Raw genomic sequence first — 21,876 nt, forward strand, 5'->3', positions numbered from 1 at the left:
CACCAGGGCACACTGCTGCCTCATGGTCATCTTGCCATCCACCATGACGCCAAGGTCCCTCTCTTCAGAGCTTCTCTCCAGAACGTCAGTCCCCAGCCTGTACTGGACTTGCTTTACAGGATGCTAACTGTGGGTCTCTGGTCATTTGGGTGATTGCCTGTTTTGACTGTGCCTGGCTAGGAACTTGCTCGCCTCTRTTTGAACAATCAGTGTGGTGGGATTAGATGGCTTCTTGGAGACTCTGCAAGTGAAGAAAGTGACACTGCTGGGAGGTTTCTGGACAGCATGATGTGCAAAAATGAGGTCCATGCCAGAAAACCAGATTATCTTGCATGTCAAAGATTGGAGAAGTGCTGGAGAGGTGATCAGAGAGCTAGGAAAGATGATGTCTGAGCAAAGAGTGAGAGAACCAGGGAAGAAAAGGCTGCAGGAGAGAGTTGCTCACCAGCTTTAAACTGGATGAACATTGTGATGAAGAAGAAAAAAATAATTCCAATAACATATTCTAGGAATAGTGAACTTCTTAAACTACAGTGAGGAAAGTTTAACCATGAAGTAAGCTCTCTGTCTCTGAACATAGTCCAGCTATGGAAAAGGCTGCTGGAGGGAGAGTAGAGGGAAGGGACTTCCCTCTGTGGAGGCTTTTGAGATAAGATTAGACAAACATCTGTCAGGAAGGATTTAGTTAGTGCTGATCGTGCCTTGGGGCAGGGAAGGGATGAGAGGACCCCTTGAGTCTCTTCCAGCTTTCCCTCTGACTGTGCCTCAGCTGTATTCCCTTGCCTTCCTTCCCCTCACATTCCCCTTCTACAGCTCCTGAGTCTGCTTAATGCAGACTCAGAGCAATGGTCTTGCTCTCAGCCCAGGATCTCCCCTGCCTCAAAAAGGAGTAAGCCAGGGGTCCTAAGGGATGCTGTGTCTCCCTCACAAGGAGATATCTGGCTAGAAGTTGCACTCCATAACTCATACACAGCATGATGCAGGTTGGACATGTACCCCATCATGGCACAAGCTGCGCAAGTGAATCTCAAGKATCCTGTATCAGCACACCATGAATGAATAAAGCTATGAGGCTTCCAAAACCAAAGCTATGAAGCTTCCAAAATGCAAAAGCTTTCCTAAATTGGCCACTCCACAGTCTCAGCAGACACCTTGATGCCTCAATTAAGTAAGAGATTTTTTTATTTTCTTAAGATGGGAACTATAATCTACATCATGCAAAGAGAAGAGTGGCTTTCCCTGGAAACCCTTTACCTGCACAACTTGGAATGATGTGGAATAACTCAAAATAAAGAGGGAAACTCACTGCCTCCATGGACATTATGGTGTCTCAGACGTGGCTCTGAGCACCATGCTTTCCTGTTTCTGTGCTGTATCCTGTTCTGAGAGGTGCAGGAAGGGCAGCCACTCAGACCAAGGATGCCATGCATTTAAGGATAAAAAGCCTTATATAAGGCTTATATATAAGGTATATAGAAAATATAGAGAGAGCAGAAGGGGCTTTTTGTGTTAAACTAGAACAAGGAGTGTCAGTAAGTGGTGGCTTTTGCTTCAGATTGTAGTTTTCTTCAAATCTGAAAACATATGCTGCTCATTCTGGCAGTATTCTGTGGGGTCCCCTGATGACAAGTCTGAGATGTGTGTGCCACATTGTGAAGGACTCAGTAGAGTTCAGTGAGTCAGAGTRAGTGGGAAAACATCCCACGCAAAGCCTGAAGGCCCCAGAGAGCAGAGAGGCAGCTTCCCTGTGGCTGAAATCATTCCCACTSTATTCCAGCCAGAAGGCACTATTTAGGGATTGAAACCTTATGATAGGCCCTAAATAAATCCTTTGCTCTGCAAACTTACTGTTTAGAATGATTAGTGTAATAAGAAAAGAGTATTTGAACAGAAAAAAAGAGTGATGAAGGCCCATGTTTCATTGGAATCAGTCCCAAAGTCCTGAATCTGTGACATTCAAGGTCAAGTTGGTGCCTTCTGGAATCTGAGTCAACAAATTTCTCCCTTGTCAAATTAGGAAGGATTATTATCACAGTGATGGGGCAGAACTTGAAAATGAGTTTATTGAACCTGATAGAGAGTTTTCATTTTTGATTTCAGCCTTAGAATGCTGTTAACATCACAGTGATTTCCAGATAGTGAATGATAGGTTCAATATCAAAAGAAAAAAAAAAAGAGTTTTTTTTCAGGACTGATGAATGTATTCATGAATGATGTATGCATTTCCTTTTAAAAGAAATGATAGTTACACTTTTTCTAATGGTTGTGAGAGATTCTTAGTCTGATGGTTAGAAACAAGAAGTACCTAAGGCAACCTGAAGTGTCCTGTCTCACATGGGGGAATCTTTTCCTCCTCTTGCTAAGTTTCTGAGTTGTGCCTGTCTCTCCATCACCATGAACCTGAACCACATGTCTTCCTCATCCAGATACCGTTTGGGACATATTCTGAGTGTAGGCAACCCAGCTATTGCTCAGGGACTTAACAATTTTGGAAGTGATAAAAGAGAGATGGCCTGAARTCATACAAAGGGAAGGAAATACTGCCAGATCCGTGAACCCACTTTGCTCCTTGATGTAAGGAGAAAAGCATGTGCTACCTCCTCAGCTTCAGTTAAGTATTACCAAGCTGGTAAAGAAGTAACTTGCTGCCTTGGGGGAGCTGCCCAATTCCTGATGCTCTTGCATCAAGGTAGACATCTACTTCTGGCCCTCATCCAACTTTTCTTTTGTGGGCATAGGCTGGTAGCCATGTCCAAAGCATGCCTTTTTCTCCTTTCCCTCAGGAGTCTGTATTATTCCATCTGCCCTAAAATGCTCACAAGAGGAAGGGAAAGTAAAAACAACCCCAGAAGGAAAGCAGTGCCTGCTCTCCTTGCTACAGATGAGTGTGGAAAACTTCAGCCTCAGTTGTACTGTGCTGTTTCCTTTCTTCACATTGGGATTGTCCTTCAAAGTTGGTACCCTATGGTGATCCAAACAAAATCACAAAACAAAATCAAAATGCTCCCAATCTGTGATGAATGCCTTGTGGTCAGCACTCTCCAGAAGATAAAGACATAGGCTGTAGTTTTCATTTTCCTCATCCCAAAGTGCTTCAGATGCACATATTTGTGATAATAAACACAAGTCTATTCAGAAGGCTTTCTAAATGTCCATTCTGCTGAGTTCCCTTCTAAAGCTAGTCTAAGACCCACGTTTTTACTGTCCATATGACTCACCTTCCTGKTGCATAAAAATATACATCTGTAGGAAGGTGATTCTGTGTTTGCACTTTGAAAGATGTCAGGGAAGAATTTGTGAGAGTTTCAATATTTTCCTTCCCCAGATGGCAGTGCGAAAATGGACACCTTTGTTTTCCTCTTCTTTTGCTTTTATAACTGAGACTAAATTCAGGAAAAATATTGATGTGGGCTGGGAGGGGAAGACTCTTAAGGGTTCCCTGCAAGAAAAAAAAAAAAAAAAAAAAAAAAAAGATGAGGGCTGGAGAGCACGTAGACTGTGTAGCTGAAGTAGCAGTACTTCTGTGAACTCTACATCAATAAAGCTGCTTTCTCCACAGATTTGTATCTGGTAGCTGACTGCAGACTCCAGCTGAAGCTGTTTTCCTGCAGTCAGTTGACTGAGAAGGCTGAGCTGTGTGGCTTCTCTGGTGTCTAATAGAGCATAAATAAACATGCCCCTTTTCCCAAGGGTGTCATACTGGTCCCTTCCTCCCCAGTGCCTCTTTTCACAAAATAAAGTAAAGTAATAATCCAAGAGCTATCTCTCTATGACAATTATTGTTTGATTTGGCCAAGAAACTCATAAATTACTACAGAAGGACACAGACAGACAAACATGAACATGTATGAAATGATTGCATAAGCTCCACTTCCCCAGGAAACCAGACTGAAAGCAGCTCTGTTAAAAGAGAAACTTTTACTAACCAAATACCAAAGGAAAAATTGAACAAAACTTACCAGAGCTAGAATRCAGAATTTGGATGCTCGAGCCATAGAGGGAAAACTGGTCCTTGAACATTTCAACTTTTCAACTGTTCAACTGCTAAAATTGAAGTTTAAGCTCTTGGGGTATATAGATTTCATGAGGTAATCATACCTCTTATAACACTTCCTAAGTTTTCTTTTTTTTCTTTAATATGAATAAAAATGCATATTGTTGATAACTACAGAGAAATGATACATACTACCAAACAATAGCTACTACAAGGTACTAAACCTTGTAGTTTATTGCTGAACTAGTGGAAGCAAAAAAAGGCTCAGATGAATCAACAGTTCTGCAATTCTGTGGTCTCTGGTCTAAAGAATAGAAATACCAGGGAGTGYGCATTACCCACAGTGGCTGAAGTCATTTTTTTGGCATGTGCCATAAAATTGCTTGTCAAGGAGACCATGATATGAAGCAGGGCAAACTATGAAGGCTGCAGGCTGTGCTGCTTTAGGAATGTCTGCTGGGATTCTTCATCCCTTCATCCTTTCATAGTTTATTAGTGAATATATTTTCCTCTCTTTTCATGTGCATCAAGAAAATTGTCAGGAGGCAAGAGGCAAACCCAAAGGTTAGTTCCTCTTCCTGCACTTCCCACATTTGTTCAAATAGTTGAACTAATATTCATGAATAATGCATTGCACCCATGAATGCCACAAATCAATGCAGCTCCAAGGACTTCATTTTCATACCAGCTGAGACCTAGCCTCCATTTGTGTTATTAATCCAGGACGTTTTACTGCTCAGCAAATAGTGTGGTTATCTTTACTATCAGCAAGGATTTTCCTGAGCTTGCCCACATTTCTGATAGGTTCCTGATTTTTTTGGAGCTTGTTTATTTTGAACAGAAAATTTTCATAAAATGTAGCATCTGAATTGTATGGTATGGATTGCTTTTTTATTTCTGTGCTTTTTTTCCTTTTTTTTTTTTCCTTTTTTTAGTTCTATTCTTTTTTCTTGAAATCTTTAATTAAGAATTTGTTATTCTGAAAGTAGATATTGGGAAAGACAGTTGCTCAAGCAAAACATATGACCACTCTTGAGTGCTATTGCCATTCTCATGAATGGCTGGTACCCGGTAGAGATTCAGAACCACTGAAACATCATTTTTGCCCACCAATCCAATAGAATCCAATCCAATTCACCAATTGCCACCAGGATCCAATAGAAAATTGAAATTTTAAGATTATATGAACATAATAGACAGGTCATTGTTTTTCAGGGCAAATTACAGGAGAAAGAAAACATGACCTAAGAAAAAAATAACAATAAATTGTTAGCATCGGTCTTTGCAGATCTAAAATGATGTATATTTGTAAGTAATGTTCTAACATTTTTTAAACTGGAAGCCATAAAAACTCATATTTCAATGGTTCATGTTTTCTGTACTCTCATTCAAGCACTAAATGTTTTTATTCACAATGAATCATYCAGATTAATATTACTGAGATCAACAGAGTCCCCAGATTGACACCAGCTGAAGAGCTGCCCTAATAGGTCTGGGTCTGTTTATGGCGAATGAAACCACAGTYGTGTCTCCCTGAAGGCAGTATTCACTTGAATACAAATGGTTGGGGCTGGATGAATGAATTACATTTTTGAAGGCTCCATTTATCAGACTTAGATAGCTGCTACTTCACCCATTTCAGTGGATCTGATTTATACCAGTTCATCAGAGAAATAATCATTCAGGCCCAGAGTGCTGATTGCAAGGTWGATTTACCTGAACTAGCAGAGATAYAGCTGCTGGGTATWTTATAGCCTTAGATCTATGCCAGTGCAGGGACTGCACACCATACAGCACCATACATTCCTGCTCAGTAATGGTGCATTTCAAGGTGCATCTCTTCGCATGTCATTTTTTAAATGATTTTTAACATAGACAATGAAGAAATACAGTGATAGATTTACCACATTAGCCCATCCCTACACACAAGTAGCAGCTGGTAGCACCTGATAGCACATGCACCATGGTGCTAGGAATATAAAGAGGAATACAGAGTTTCATAGGAGCTCTTGACTCTCTCTCCACTGTGTAGCCCTGGGCTGACTTCTTTGCTCAGACTGTTTAGAAAGCAAGAGGGGGAGTCCTCCTGCTGTATTTCTTGCTTTCTGTGGTGTTAAATCTTATCTGCAAAGCCCACAAACTCCCTCAAAATGAGATGCTCACCTGGGTTGAATTGGGGTTGGCTGAGTGCTCACATGCTCGATGCTATCAGGAGTTGACTAAAACAGATGTTTTCAAACCCCTGCTTCTCAAGTTCCTTTGGTATTTCAAAGGGCCACGCTGATGTAACTCTCCTTCCTACAACAAAAATAACAGCAGCAGCAATAAGAGAAGATGGGGCAGTTTAAGCAGGTCATAAAATCCATTTGGGAAGGGTGAGGTTCCCATCCTCGCTGTGGTGGCAGGCACGGCCATGGCCCTTGTGTGCAGCAGACAAGTTCTGCAGAAGGAGCCTTCTTCTCCRGGCTGGCTGTGCTGAAAGGCAGAGCAAGGACACAACCGTTGAAAACCCAGCACTGCTACTTGTTTGGATTGTTCAAAAGCCAGGCTTATGATTCTCATCCTTCACCTTTTATGAGTCACAAAATACCAAGATGCTCTCTTTTTTTCCCCCTCGGCTCAGAGACAGGCTCTGATCTCACTTGCATTAGGGTAAATCCACTGCAGGCAAGGAACTATTCCTGCAATGGACTTACAGGCAGAAATCATCCTCCCTGAGCTCTTTCTGTTCTTGCTAGGTCTTATTTTCTTTGGCCAGACAGAACCAGTAAAAGTGTCAGGCACGTTGAATGGCATAAAATAAATCAATCCATTTCCCAGGAAAAAAAAAAAAAAAAAAAGACTGTAAAATAGAGTCAAATTGAGAAATCAGTTTATGTGGCCAAGGGTCCTGGAGGACCTGTTGAGGAGAGAGTACAATTAAAAGTGTTAGGCTACCGGATGCAGGGCTCTTTCGCACTGGCACATGCTGTTCCCATTTTGTTGTGGATGATGTGAATGCAGGGAGATGGGGTGATCGATAATTACATTTGCAGGCAAAATATCCATGGAGGGTAAAAGGTGAAGGGAGAGAAAAGTCTTTAAAACTACAAGATTGTTTCAAGGTCTAGAAATCCAATCGGTCACTGGAACTTGAAAGCAACGTGGCTTCCTTGTTCTGCTAAGCAGAATAACTGGAGATTTACTCAAACCTTGCACATTTATAGGCTGGAAGAAGCTTCTGAATTCTCATTAGACAAGCATATACCAGGAGAAGGGTGGACCTAGCAAATTAAAAAAAAAAAAAAGAGAAAAATGATGGAAACTGAAAAAGTGAAAAGTGAAGAGCTTTTAATAGAACAGGCAACTAAACTCAAGAGAATGTGAATTTTCTAGCTTTGGAAGATGTCAAATTGAGAATAAGTTTTTGAATTAGGCAGAGAAGTGTTCTTAGCACCTCCTGTTATTGGAGTGGGGGCAAGATTCTCCAGGACTGAGCAAGAATGGGAGGTGACTGCACTGCTCTCTTCCACCACCTTTGGAAAGGACTGGCAGAAGCAGAGCTGCCATCACTGTCACTTTAACCTTAATGAGGTAGCCTGGTTCACGGTCACCCCATATCTACACCTCTGTGCTGGAGCTCCTGCCTGGTCCACGCTAAGACAGTGCCACTAGRAAGAGGAGCCACAAGTAACCAGATGTCCAAGTCACAGGGGCCTTCCTGGAATGCTCGGCTGTAGCATGAGTGCAGGAATTCACCCTGAGGAATGACATTCAGGGAGATGGTCTGAAGCGGGTGGAATGACCGAGTGTTTCATAGGGAAAATAACTGCCATTTCTGGTATGACTTGAGAAAATGCTCTTTCCTTCAATTTTTCAGTCTGACAATTTGGGAGCCTTGAACTCTTGTTCTTTTTGCATTTCTTAAGCTACTCTCAAGACCCCTTCAGCTCTTTCCAGCTCCCTCATAAGAGGCATTTGCCACCCACTTAGCCTCAGAGCAGTAACCCCAGGCTGATCTGCTTTTACCTCTCTTGCAGAGATGAAAAGACATCTCACATAGGTTGGAGGAAAAGCACTCTTCCTTTGGGAGCACTCRTTTCCCTTTTACTGTTCTAGGGAAATTGGGTATTACCGTGGAAGACTTTAAATACTTTCCAAATTAGATTTAGAGGTGTGAGGGAAATTATTATGCCCATGCTTAAGTAAAAAGGGGAGAACACATTAGGGGTAAGAGAGGTAAAATCTTCCTGCCAGGCAGACCAGCTTTTACAGGGCATAGGGGTCCAAGTTCACCTCTATCTGCAGGGGTGATGCCCAGGTAGCTGGGCAGTGTTTCCTATGTATGTTTTTGGTACAGAATAAAAACAAAATATTATACCAGAATCCCCCAAACTGATCCATGCACACCACCAAAATCACAGAAAGGATGTGACTTTTCACRTCACCAGTGGGATACTCTAAAAAAGAGCAGAGTCTCTTGGGAATGTGGCTAAATACCTCCATGGGGCTTGCAGGACAAGTTTCTTTCTGGCCTTCAATGAAGCCACCGCCTTCTTTTTTTTAAAAAAAGAATATATACAGTAAGCATCTGTGTATGTCTGCRTATACGTAAAGCGTTTAAATAGAGAGTTAAAATCTCAGCCTGCTGGACCACTGCACTGTAACTTTCCCTTTAAGAGCCCTTTGGCTAAGGGCGATGCACTGAAATGCAGGAGGTGGGACAACAACACACACACAAAAATGAAGAAGTGAAGGCAGGAAAAGTTTCTCCAGAGGAAAAATGCAGGGCTTGTCCTTCACCCTGACGTCAGATCTGTCTTTAATAAAATCCCCAAAGAGCCAAGAGAAAAAGGCAGACTGCCTAGGATAGGTTGCCAGTTCAGGATTGCTCTGAATTCCCCAAAGTGGTGTTTTTGCGCAAAACGGCTTGAAATCTGGGTTCAATCAATGTATTTAATCCCGGCTTCCAGGGATGAGGTGGCTTTTGCCCTGGATTCTAGCAACCAGCAGCATTTTGCAGGTGAGTGTGGGAACGGGAGGAGAGGCTTGTCTTCTGAAAACACACTCTCCCTCCTTGGTGCAGTGGGCTGGGGAGCCGGAGCTTAGTGCCTGCGGTGCCTGTGGAAAACTGGGAGCAAGGAACCCAGGGAGCTGGGAGACGGGGAGAGGGGTGAGCTCCGGTGGGGTGGAAAGGAAAGGCAAAAGGAGAAGGGAAAGGAGAAATTGGAAAGGTGCAAATGTGTGTGTCTGAGTTGAGTCCATCTATGCTCAGTACCCATATGGATCTGCATGGAAAGCTGTGTTTGTTTGCTTTAATTGCAATTATCCTTTTTGTGGATATCCACAAATATCCCTATTGCAGGGTAGAACAGGGAAGAAATTGCTGCCAGGAGCAGGCAGGTCCTGCTTGTAGGGGAGCCTCTGTGAAATGCAGGGTCAGGTCCCGGAACCAGAGACCGGATCTGAGATGGGACCGGGACCGGTTCAGTGCCAGGACCAGGGCTGGATCCGTGCTGGGTCTGTACTGTGCCAGTATCAGGTTCATGTCCATTCCAGGTCCATACTAGGTCTGTGTTGGTACTGGGTCCATGCCCATCCCCGACCGCACCTTCCTGCCAGCTCAGCACCCTCCTGCTGCAGCCCCAGGCACCAGCAGAGCAGGAGGGTTTGTGTGTCCCCTCTCCCCGAATTTCTCCCTGTATGTGCATGATTCTGCAGTCCACGCAGGCAGCAGCTGCTTCCCCTCTCCTCCCCTTTGGGAAAGGCAGGGCTTCAGGAGGTGTGCTGTGTTTTTCTTGTCCTCTCCTGGGACTTGCTGGAGGCTGGTGTAAATTCCCCAGGGGAAGAGATCCCGACTGCTCCCAGCTCTGAGCAGCGGGATAGGGGTGATTGGTGAGGCAGGTAGCAATGGGTCRAGCGAGGGCACTTTCCTTGGGTGAGAGCAGCTGAGCAGCAAAACTGGGACCTCTGGTGCCCCTCACATCATCCCCATCCTCATCCCCRGGGGGGGTTGAACTCAGGGGCTCCCTGGGGTGCCCCAAGGGAGCCAAACCCCTGTGAAGCTGTGCCTGAGCATCGCTCTTGGTTCAGAGGGTGGTAGAATCAGCTGCTTTGTGTGAAGAGGGTTTTGCTTTGCAGGGCTGCTAGCTCCCGAGGTTGGTTTATGCCTTTATGACAGATAATGTGGGGTTTTATACCAAGAAGTGGTGCGCATAGTGTGGTGCACCAGGTGCACCTGGTGCACGGAGATGGCAGAGTGATAAGTGCTGTGTGGATGTGGAGATGGACTGATATGGTCCCCCTCCTAGAAAAGAGAAGAAAATAAAGAACTAACAACAAACAAACAAAATGCACCTCTCAGCTGCTCTAAAGTAAAGTTCGAATTTGACTTTTGATAAGTAAGTAAAAAGTCACAMAGAGGGAGGGGTAGTCCCTCGCCGCCCTCTCCCAGTGTCATTACCAAAGAACTGTGTGAACTTGATATATTTTATGTATATATTTATATATAGTGCCTATCCTTGATTCCCTTGATATCATAGCTATTTGGGGAAAAAAAAAAAAAAAAGGCAGCAGCTGTAGCATAAAAGTATGTGAGTGCATGCAGACACACGCGGCTGCTGTGAGGATGAGTAAGTGCACTCCAAATAACGCCGGTGGTATGTTTGGTCTAATGAGATCTAAAAGGGAGTTCAGATGGGTATATAAAAATAGTCTCAAGAGAGGCCTGGGCCTGGACTGTTTCCTATTCAAAGCGTCAAATCCTCCATTGAGTATTGCAGATGAAACTCTTATTTTTGGAACATCCCATGGACATAAAGCCAGGAAAAGAATGGGAATGAATACAGAAGTACAAGTACACAATGAATAAAAGGGGCTAGGGAGAATAATTTGGGGAAGAGTATTAGTATTAATAATAATAATTAAGGGATTTTGGAACAAGAGCAGAGTTGGTCTGGTCAGCTTAAGARCGGGTTGTCTGCAGGGGCAAGGGATATTACTAATGGTATGGGATATTGTAAATATTTAATGTGCATGGCCACACTGCTCCCTGAGAGATGTCTTGGGTAAGTAAGTCACGCAGGCTGTAACATATGAGAGCTGWTAAAGCCTTGACACAGCCTCACCTCGCTGTGTTGGCTCTTTGGTGGCATCACCACAATAGTGATGAAGATCTCCCCAACATCCCAGATGCAATGCATGCTGTCATCTAAATGCACTGCACTGTGTCATATAAAGTCCTGTGGCCGCCATGGGCATAGATGCTTCCTAGAAGTGCCGCATATATGAAGAAAGATGGAGAGGAAAAGGTGATATATTGGGTTTGAGTCTCTAGTTTTACTCTGTGTAGCTGGAATGTATGTGTTTGTTCCGGAAAGAAGGGAGAGGAGTTTAATATGGGAAGGTTAGACACATCTCAAGGGGCATTTAGAGCACAGCTACCAGGTCTGCAAGAGCTTTTCCCTCCCATGCCCCAATTCTGTACCAAGCCACAGACAGTTACTGAGTTCTTGAACAGTTTTATTGGTAATGTTCTTATTGAGGAGAATGTTCTTATTGGGGAGAATTGAGAAGAGAAAAATAACTGAGTATAGTAAGAAGTTCAGGGGTAAAAAGCAAGGATCATCTGCCTTTAGCCCTGACAGCTCAGTAAATATGACATCCCTTATTCAAATAAAGGAATTTCTGAAATTCCTTTGGGAATTTCTGGGGTTTCTGAAACATTTGTAGTGGAGGAATGCAATCCTGTGGACTTTTCCTTTAATGGTGCTGGTAAACAGCGGGTCAAATAGCAAAGAATGACACTGCTCTTTCCCAGATAAACCAGTAGGCAGTTATTAACACTTTTATATGATGTGAATGTCCATTGCAGCACACAAACTTTGGCTTTTAGCTTATGTGGGGASAAGGGGAAAGGAAAGAGATGCCCAAAAATGGTTTCAGATAGGCACCATYTCCTCTGTGTTGATTTGGTTAGAATGTCACTTGCAATGAGCCAAGCTCGGGGATACCTCAGGCCATGTGGAAGGTGGCTTGACAATTGTAATGTGTGTGTTTTTCCTTCTCCTTTATATAAGATTTATTGGTACAGGTTAGATGCCAAAAATTTCATTTGCAAAATGTTTGGACTTGGTGGCAGGAAAAACTGATTATATTTCTTTAGACTCTTCCAGAAGAAACCACATTCTGACCAAGCTTGAACCAAAAAAAAAAAAAAAAAAAAAAAAAAAAAAAAGCTATGGATTTATGCATTCACTTATCTCTGCTGTTTGCTAGCCTGCTCTTTAATAATAATGGTTCCAGGCACCTTTATCCTGGTTTGCAAAAATCCCAGAGGAGGTGACCTGAGGTGTGAAAACCAAGTATTTCTCAATGCMAGGTCACAGTCTGGTGGCTCCTCATAAATGATAATGGTGCATGGGTTGTTTCAGTCAGTGTAGTCTCCAAGTTGATGTGATTTATTAAGCATCATAAGATGGTAAGCATCATTCCTGAGAGATATGATTGCTTCATATATGCGGTTTTCGGTAAGATTTCGGTCTTTGTTTCATCAGCCCCCTCTTAAAATCCTCGTGCTTAAAGGAAATAAAGCATTGCCATTTCAGTGGCAACGTCTTGAAGGTAGCATTGAACAGATCAGAGGTCCTCCACACCTGTTTGTGACGAACTGAGAATACCTTACAAACACAGACACATACTGCATTTGTTGGGAGCAGCAGGCTTTTATGCATTATTTTTCCTAACTTCTGCCATCAGTCTCAGAATTTGCTTTGGTAGCCAGGGTTTTTTATATTCTTCTGCCTTCCCAAGCTGCTAGGTAGAGGCATGGTCAGAATGTGCTCCTCACCTTCATGGGGCATTTGGCTTCTTTATTCAGAGGCTTACGGCTCCCCTGTAGGGATGTTAAGAATTGTTCTAGCATCTTACCAGGGCTCAGCTTGCTGAGAGCTGCTGTTTTTGGAAGGTTCAACTGTCCCAGTGGGCCCTGAGCATTCCTGTCTGCATGGCCCTGGCTCTCATCTCTCATGTCTGAGTGGAAATGGAGTTCTTTAAGGGAAAAAAAAAATCTTCAGGCAAACATAGGCAGCTACAGTTTGTCAAAATCTGAAAGCTCACAGCTTCAACTGAAGTTGCTTTTGAGAACCAAACCTGCCAGTGTCCCATGCTGTGGGTCAGAAAGCAGAGTAAGGTAGAGTTTCTYCATCCTTTTGATATTGTTTGCTATTTGATGTATTTAGGCCCCTTTAATTAAATATCCCCCCAACTCTCCATTTCTTACAGTATAGCTCAACCATCCTTGTACTTGTGGTGTTTATGTTAAAAGTAGAATCTTCTATTTATATTGAGTAGAAACTTCAAAGCTGACATGTTCACAGTGACTGTCCCCAAAACAACCTACCTATTTGTTGGATTCTGAGATCTGATGCTCAGAAAGATTTCAGCTCCTCCAGCCCAGCTCCTTGGCCTGGGTTAGGACACTCACGTTTCCCCATTGATCCCTCCTCCAGGTGCTGTCCTACTGACAGCTTGCCAGCTTGAGAGATGAGTTCAGCCTGGCATTGCTGCATGCTGGCTCACAGGGTTTATTTTTACAGATGTGTTCTTGGGATGAGGGACTCTGAGTGTACCTCTCTAACAGCTCTGTGCAGATGTTCTCCATTGGCTTTGTTGGTGAGGATCTCCAGTTCTTCTGCACCCTGGTGGTCTCCCAGCTCTGTGAGATACCTCCATCAGTACCTGTTATTTACTGAAGTTATACTGGATCTGTACATGTTTCCCTCCTGATTGCTGCCTATTCTGATATCCCAGTTGAAGCTTCAGGACTCCTATTAATATTTTGTGCCTTTTAATAGATTCCTGGATCATCCTTGCATCTGTCCCGGGTGTGGGAGAGTGGAAGGGGAAAAGGCAATCCCTGGCAATCTGTGTGGCAACAACTGTCTCTGCTCTATGTGCAGTTTTTCTTGTGGATGGGGAAGGAAAGGAGATACTTTTGACTGAAATAGCTGTGGAAGAAGATATCGTTTAAACCAAGATTTGCAGCACAACCTGAATAACGAATTTCTAGTACTGGGGTGATGCATTCCAGGACTGTGCGGTCATCTCTCTGTTCTTTTCTCTTTCTCAATAGCTCCCATGTTGTTCTTTTGTTTTATTAGCCTGAGTCTGTCATTCTACTTAACCTAGAAAGCAAGTGAGAGATGAGTGTATTGGAAGGCTAAGAATCATGAACTCCAGGATGGCTTGTAATGAGCCCAAAAGGAAACCTGAGATGTTTTTGTAGAAATAATTGTGGATTCACGCATCATCCATGGAGTTGCRAGTCAGCCAAGCACACCTGAATCCTGATGTTGTTGGGCGCATGTGCAGTTAGGACTTTGCTAGCAGTTGTGGAGCAATTCCGTCCTTGCAAATGGACTTTATTCTAAGAGCCCACACGTTTACCTCCTTGCAGCTTTGGCAGGGATCATAAGAAAAAATGACTCATGCTTGGTGTGGGAGCATCATGACAAGGTCACTTGGTCCAGAATTGCTTGACATTCACATGAAAAGAACTCACAGTACCTATAATGCTTTGACTGCTCTTATAACTTTGCTTCGAAGCTGAAACACACTCCTCTTATTCAGTTTATACTCACTGATATTTTAGATTTCACTTCTTAGCATATTGATACTAGCTTCAGTGAAATGCATCCAAGTGGATATGCAACATTGGTTTTATTATTTCACCTCTAGCATGTGAAAGTCTAACTAGACTGAGTTAGTAGCTATTCTCAGTGTTATCTGTACATAATGGGAGGGAAGTAGTAAAGTCAGCTATAGAGCAACTATGTAATTCTTTACATTACCTGATACAGACCTTGCTCCCCAACACCAGGAGCAGTGCAATCTACACACAGTTAACCATTTTGACCAAAATTGCTCTGGATGACTCAGATTTTTTTTTTTTCTGTATTAGAAGGCAACAATTTTGTGTGTGTGTGTGTGTAATGTGCATAAGTAGCACTTTCCCCTTTATACAATTTACAAATACAACTCAAGCTTTAATTTTTGAGTAGTTTGAAAGTTTCACTTCCTTTCTGTGTTCTACTGGCTTTCCAGAGTCCCATTCAGCTTTCAATTTTGGTGTTTTTGTACTAAAGGTATTTGAGTAACAACAGTGAGTGAGGTGTGCAAGGGACTGTTTCTGCTACTCTGCATCTGTTTCGCAGTTGCGGATCCTCTTTTCTGAGCTATATATGATGCATATGATGATCAGGAAAGCTCTTGAATTTGTGATCACCAGATTATAGCTGTTGTGACAAAGGCAACCACTCCTGTTTGGTTTGATAAGAAGGCAGAGACCCAGAAATCCATCTGGGGGGAATTAAGCACCTCTCTGAGTGCCTGGCYCAGCACTTGGGTGCCTGCGGGCAGCCAAGTCCCCACTTCTAAAGTAACAGCTGGGTCATTTTAGCTATTTAGCAGGGACAAAACCACAAAAACTGCAGCCAGTGCTGAGAATCTGCAAGTGGATTACATGATAAAACTCTTTGGTTATGTATTTATGAGAAAAAAAAAAAAGAAAGATGGAAAATTAATTATGAATTAATATTCCATTAACTAGTCTGGCCATTTAACAGGCTATTTCTAAGCATTGCCAGCAATATTTCCTGCTGGCTTTGGCTTAGTAGGACTAGGTCATACCCATAGCATGTGTGTGGGAGCCAGTATACTGATATGAGAGGCTGGGGACAAATTCGTCTGTCTTCCTTCTGTCATTTTTTTTTTCTGCTTTGGACCATAGGCATTGTAGTTACCATAATTAGTTTAATATATAGTGGTGCTCTTCCTGTTTAACACTACTGCTTATTTATGGAGATYGTTTGCTATCATTTTAACTGTTTTATTACGGTGATAATTGTTCTTTTTCTAAAATTGCATTTAGTAGACCTTTTGTATGAGGCATAGCTCTCTACAGGCTTGGGGAAAAGCTGCAAGCTGACATCTACCAAGTGGTAGATTGCTGGAGACCAYCTGACTTATTTTTCCAGATTTTTGCATCAAAAGCGAATGGGTGAGATCCCAATGTCCCAATGGGCTCTGGGTTAACTTTGCTGTCCTTCTGCCCAGCTCTGTCCAGAAGGGTGCTGGGCAGAAGAGGGATGGTTAACTTCTGAGCTCACATCAGGACTATCCACCTGCCTGGTTTCAGGGCTTTGATACTTCTAATTCCTTTAGATGATAGGGTTAATTCTGTATAATTTACACATTTTAAATATATGTAACGTATAGACACATATATATACACATTTTTTTTTCATGGTTTGTGTTGGTTATTCTATATATATATTGCATATGCAGTGTGTAGTTATTACCATATTTTTGACTGATTTCCTTGCCGAAAGCCTCCTTCCACATGTGCTTCCTGGGTACCAGGACCAAGCTTAGCCCTCCCYGGATGCCCAGCAGCCATGGGGTACTGTGTTCAGGGACAGTTTGGGATGATCATCAGCACCTCAGCACTGTCCTCGCGTGTTCAGAGCATCAATCCAGGCTAAGGATGAGCGGAGCTCCGCTATGGTGGCTGCGTGCTCGCATCCCTAAGCTGAGCAATTCAGGGATGGACAGAAACGTCAGTGCTTGTGGAGCTGGAAATTCATCTTTAGACTCCTTGAAATGAAATGGGTAGCCCACAACAACATCAGCTCATTGCCTCAGTGAGAAAGAGGAAGTACTAACCATTCAAGAGCAGAGATGTTCCCTTTTAGCAGTTTGAGGTCACTTAGGATGGGGAAGTAATGGAATTTACACATCATGTTTTCTTTCCCCAGCCTGAAAGCTGGGGAAAGCTGAGTGTGACAGTCTCAGCCAATTTTCTCTTGGGGTGCAGGACATGAACACAGCAGAGTGTATGTAAGCTGCTGATCGAGCTGACTTGCTCCWTCTGAAGGTGCTGCAGAGGTGAGGGAGTCTTGCCCTCTTGTGGGGAGAAGGTGCCCATGATCTTGAGAGAGAAAACATGAAGCAGGGAACTGGTAGAGCACCACAAGTCTGCTCAGTGGAATCATTTCTTCTGCACATCCAGGAAGAACTAAACAATGTGGATTATTAACTGTGTGTAGGAGGAGGGATCGTGCTACGGTCACCATGTAGGAGCAAGAAATCTCACTGCTATTTCTGGCTATGCCACAGACATCCTGTCTGCTTTTGGGACAGTTTCTTCATCTCTCAGGTCTCAGATTGTGCATGGATTAAAATGGGGTCATTCAACAATTTCCTCCTCGAGGGCTTGCCAGAGGTGCTGTTTTCCATGGCAAGTGATCACTCCTGAGAGCAGAACACATTACACTCTGGTTGCCCTTGCAAGTGCCATGTGTGCATTCCCAACTGGAGAGCTGGTGCCCTTCTGAGGATGTCTACCTTGACTTTTATTGCTCACACCAGTTATTTGAAATTTTCTGTTTGACATCTTTTTTTTCCCCCCAGTATTTCAGTATTTCAGTTCTGTTTCCACTGACTTCAGAGGCAGGAGGATTCGTTCTGAAAGATACATAACTTTCCTACACTAATAGCTTCACTCCTTTTGTTTTCTTCATGAATCCATGCCTGAAGGCGTTCTAGTTTCACCACTTGTTATTTCCATTGTATTTAATTTGAAAGCAATGGTTTTGTCCCAAAAGCCTTCTACAAGCCAACAGCTGATTTCCTGCCCTCTTTTTTTCCCCCCCCTTCCTCATGTGTTTGCATTCATGTGCTGGGGATGGGGGGAAGGCATCGTAGCTTTTGGGGGCTTTCTGCTGCATATGGAAAGCACATCTGAGCTTCAGCCCTTTCTGCGATAGAGCTTGCCCTGCAAGACCCTGGCCAGCCTAACAGTTGGCTATGACCTTTTCTGAGGCCCCTTCCTTCCTTTCCATCATCTAAGGTTGCTYGTTTCGCTTTTTCTGGGCCAGCTGCTGAGGAACAGCCTGTTCTCCATTCATCACCACCCCCTCCTCCTTTTTTATAGAGTGTTGGATAAGACACTGAATAAGACGCTGTCTGCAGCATTGTGCTGCTGACTGCTGCCCTACAGTGGTTCCTGCTAAAAACACGTGTCCCTTAGAGGAGCTGTTTGGATCAGCCTCACGAGAAGCAGAACTTAAAGACATGGGAGGTCTGTCCCCCAAACCCTTGCATACTCTTTGATCCTTCAYATGCCACCAAAAAGTGTTGAGAAAATGTGGAATGAAGGAAAGAACACTTAGCACGGCCCCAAGATGGCCTTTATCCCACCAAAATCTAATGCTGAGCATGGGGACTGTGCTGTTTGTTATCCTGCTGGCACCAAGGACTGTATCCAGAGCTGATTGAGAAGACAGCTGGGCAACAACTACCTGCAAACTTACATCGGGACGTCACTGGTTCTGTCCAAGTTTTGCAAGCTACTCGGCACTAGGCCCTGTGTATTTTCAATAAGGGAAGGAATTATGCTCCTAGMGATGAGCTAGGAATCAAAAGGGTTCAAGAATCCTCTTACACGTAATATATAAGGTATTATATATATGCATATATGTCAGCTTCTCTGAGTTTTATATGTGGTGATCCATCACAATGAGGACAAGATGTAGAGTTTTTAAATTCTCTTCTCACTGATACCAAATAAATCTATATAAGGCATCTGAACTTTAATCATTCCAAATGTACATGTGGCTTCTTGGCAGTTGCCCCAACTTTTGGCCTTTGCACATGGAAAACCCCAATACATCTGTACCTGTTTTCGTTTCTGAAACTTTTTTGGGTCATCTTGTTTCATATTAACTCCATTAATGCTTAAGTGATGTGTAGTCCCTGCAGTWTTTACTCACATTTTGCCAAGTTGCTGCCTATACAGTTAATCAGATACTACTTGATATGTAAAGTTCTACTAGATRAAATGATATATCAACATTTACCCAAAATGGGGTAATCACCTAAATAAAATAAACAGGGTGAAGAATGAAATGACTCTTAAAGACAAAAAAATAAGATGAAACTGTGGCAAGTGAGCCCAAAATCCTGACAGTCTATCTCCTTTAAGAAGGTGTTAAGTGTGGCTCTGCTTTCCTCTGTTTTCAGATGTTAATAGCTGTATGCTCCCTGTATAGTGAGTGCCAACTCTTGRTCCCCAACAGTCACCTCTAAAGCTCCCATTAACCATAGTGCAGTTTGTAACAGCTTTGAAATCATGGGTTGTTGACAAAAAAACAGAGCATACTAGGGAAAAAAAAAAAAAAAAAAAGGTTGTTTCTTCTCCTTTTGCATCTTTACTAGGAGACTGCTGGCCCATACCCTGAATGTAATGAGTAACAAAACTCAGATTTTGTTTGCTCACCTCTTGACTTGATAAAACCAAATGCATTTTCTTCATGTGCTGATGAGCCAGAGAGCCAGAATGACAATGAGCAGTGAACTAGATTTTATTTATCAGCCCAACAAACGTTTTTTAGTACAGGAATAGGAAAAAAAAAAAGGAAAAGAAAACCCACAGCTTGTGTGAACTTGTGTACTACAGTTAAAATGCTGAATCCAAGTGTTTTCTTGGAAAGCTAATGGGAACTCAGTAGAAGGTCAGGAAATCTAGACCAAATCCACGCAAGCATTTTAATGCTTTTTTTTTTTTTTTTTTTTTTTTTCTAATGTGTGTCTGGATCCAAACTGAAATCAGTGAAACTTGGACAGTCCCACATCTGAGGACAGGAGTTTGGCTGATAAAAGGGAGACATGGAAAATAAAAGCGATAACTTTATCATCTTATTCAGCCTTGGAGAGTAGAGAAGAAAGAAAAAAGTGACTTGGAAAACCAAGCTCTATGTAGCGATGTATGTTGAGAGTGAGATGGAGAGGCATGGGAGGTCCAGTCCATTGCACTTTGGCCTTTTCTGACTCAGCTTGACCCTAGGRCCTGGCAGCCATCCCCAAACCAGTAAATTCTCACTGTGTGAGACTTCCTTGAGTCTTRCATGGTATTTATTTCCTAGTAGTGGCCTGGGAAGTGGATGCTCTTGCTGATAAGTGTTGTCTCGCTGCCAGCCCCTTGGAGACATCCCTCTGCCCTTCCTGCACATCGTTATTGCAGAACTTACTCTGCAGATATCTGTCTTAGTATGAAATCTCAACGGTTACTCTTCTTGGTTGGTTTGTGAAAGACAAGGACAAGTTAAAAAATGCGGTTTTGACTCCAGATTCCACTTTTCTGTTGATACAGCTGTATGTTTCCTACTCAGTGCCTGGGTGAAAAGAAAGGAGACAAGAGAGCAATTTAACTCTTTAAATCTTGTGATGGTGTTGCTTTAGCATCACAGGATGCTTTCTGTAGAGTAGAGTTCCCTTCTTGCCTCCTTCACAGCAGCCATATTTTTATTTCTTTTTTTTTTTTTATTTAATTTTTAATTTCACATATCCCCACACATTTTACATCCTGTTCCAGTTCAACAATTTATTCAAAAAAAACAGGGTTTCCTCTGGTGTTTAGTGAGAACATTTCTCCCCTCTGTTGAGAATTTCTGCAGTCTCCACCTTCTGATGTTGTGGTCACAGGGGAGAAAGCAGTTAAGCAGTTCTAGCCTTGATTTAAAGTAATTAAAATTCAACTAATTACTTCTCCTGGCAAAGGAACTGTCAGGTGACCAGTGCACCAAGCCAAGAATTTTGCCTGTATGTGGTAGGACAGTTTGTATTGGAGATCAGCTTGGGATAAATTACATCCAAAGGGAATTTCAGCCCTCCATACTAGAGCAAAATCTCAATCACATCTGTGTTTCATTCTGGTGTGGAAATAAGTACTCTAATTGATGGCATTGGTGGTATCCCACTTGCTGGAGGTGAACTGGTTGCATTTGGCTACTGCATCCTGATCTAAGCAGCTCTGCTACCTGCTGTGGAGCTGCAAACACATCCAGACYGAGGAGATGAAAATGCTTTGTAGCAATGATGATGGCTATCATGTAGTAAAACCTCTGAARTGAGCAAAATGGAGAAACTTTTGTGCTGCCTTTGAGCTAGCATAGATGGTTCTGAGGGCTCACTTATGGTGACCCCTTGCATTTTTGCATCAACCAGACACTTTTGAAAGTCATAACCAGCAAGTATTCATAAGCTACACACTGAATCATATTTTTTCCCATAGGAAAGTAGAACTAGAGATAGGATTTGAGATTCTGGGCACATGACCAACATAGCCACAGGCCCTAAGTCTTTTAGCATCTCTAGYTTTCATACTTCTCCCTGACAACACAGACATCTTTACAAAGAAATTATTTTAGGATCTCCTAATTTTCCCTGMTTGTAATGCTTATTTTATCAGATGCCCTCCTCAGAATAGTTTTATTGTTTGTTCATTTAATTGGAAGTAGTGGTGGGATTGGTTTCGAACATTATCCACGGACAGTGTTCCTTCAGGTAAGATGAGCACGAACCAGAGATTTGGGGCAGATCATGGGCAAAATGGGCTTCTAGCTAATTGCAACAGCACTGTAAAAATGTCTCATAGTTATTTTTGCAAGATCAACTGTAATTTCTAGAGCCAAGAGCTAACTTCTCATATGAGTACCTAGATGTTCAGTATTTCTCAGCTTTTGGTTTGCCATGCTTTTGATGAGAATTCTGCATGGTGAACTGCAGGACACAACAGCAGGTCATGCTCTGAGCACTTCTGTGTGTCTGACTTCATCCAGTGATTGCAGCTATATTGCTACTGAACTTTATGTTTTTTATTTAGAAGTCCTTGGTGATTTTTATATTCTTGGCCTGTGGATTTCTGTGTTTCACTTTATTTATTTGTTTTCCCTCATATCAAAAGACAAAACTCTCAAGTATTTGTTTTGCATTATACTGGTTTTGAACCTCAAATCTCATTGCCACAAGGGTTTCATATTTCTTTTAGAATTCCCTTATGGCAC

The 21,876-nt window shown here is 42.6% G+C and overlaps 1 protein-coding gene across 1 annotated transcript in view; it reads left to right on the top strand.

Moving 5' to 3' along the window:
• Nucleotides 1–8,844: 8,844 nt before the first annotated feature.
• Nucleotides 8,845–21,876, top strand: part of WISP1 (WNT1 inducible signaling pathway protein 1) — a 30,960-nt gene continuing 17,928 nt past the window's right edge. Inside the window, exon 1 of the mRNA XM_026043914.1 lies at nucleotides 8,845–8,996. Within this exon, the coding sequence (XP_025899699.1) occupies nucleotides 8,949–8,996 (48 nt within the window). The 5' untranslated portion in view covers nucleotides 8,845–8,948. The remainder of the gene's footprint in view (nucleotides 8,997–21,876) is intronic.

Source organism: Nothoprocta perdicaria, unplaced genomic scaffold, assembly GCF_003342845.1.
Source record: "Nothoprocta perdicaria isolate Ctin4 unplaced genomic scaffold, notPer1 scaffold_341, whole genome shotgun sequence".
Taxonomy (NCBI): Eukaryota; Metazoa; Chordata; class Aves; order Tinamiformes; family Tinamidae; genus Nothoprocta; species Nothoprocta perdicaria.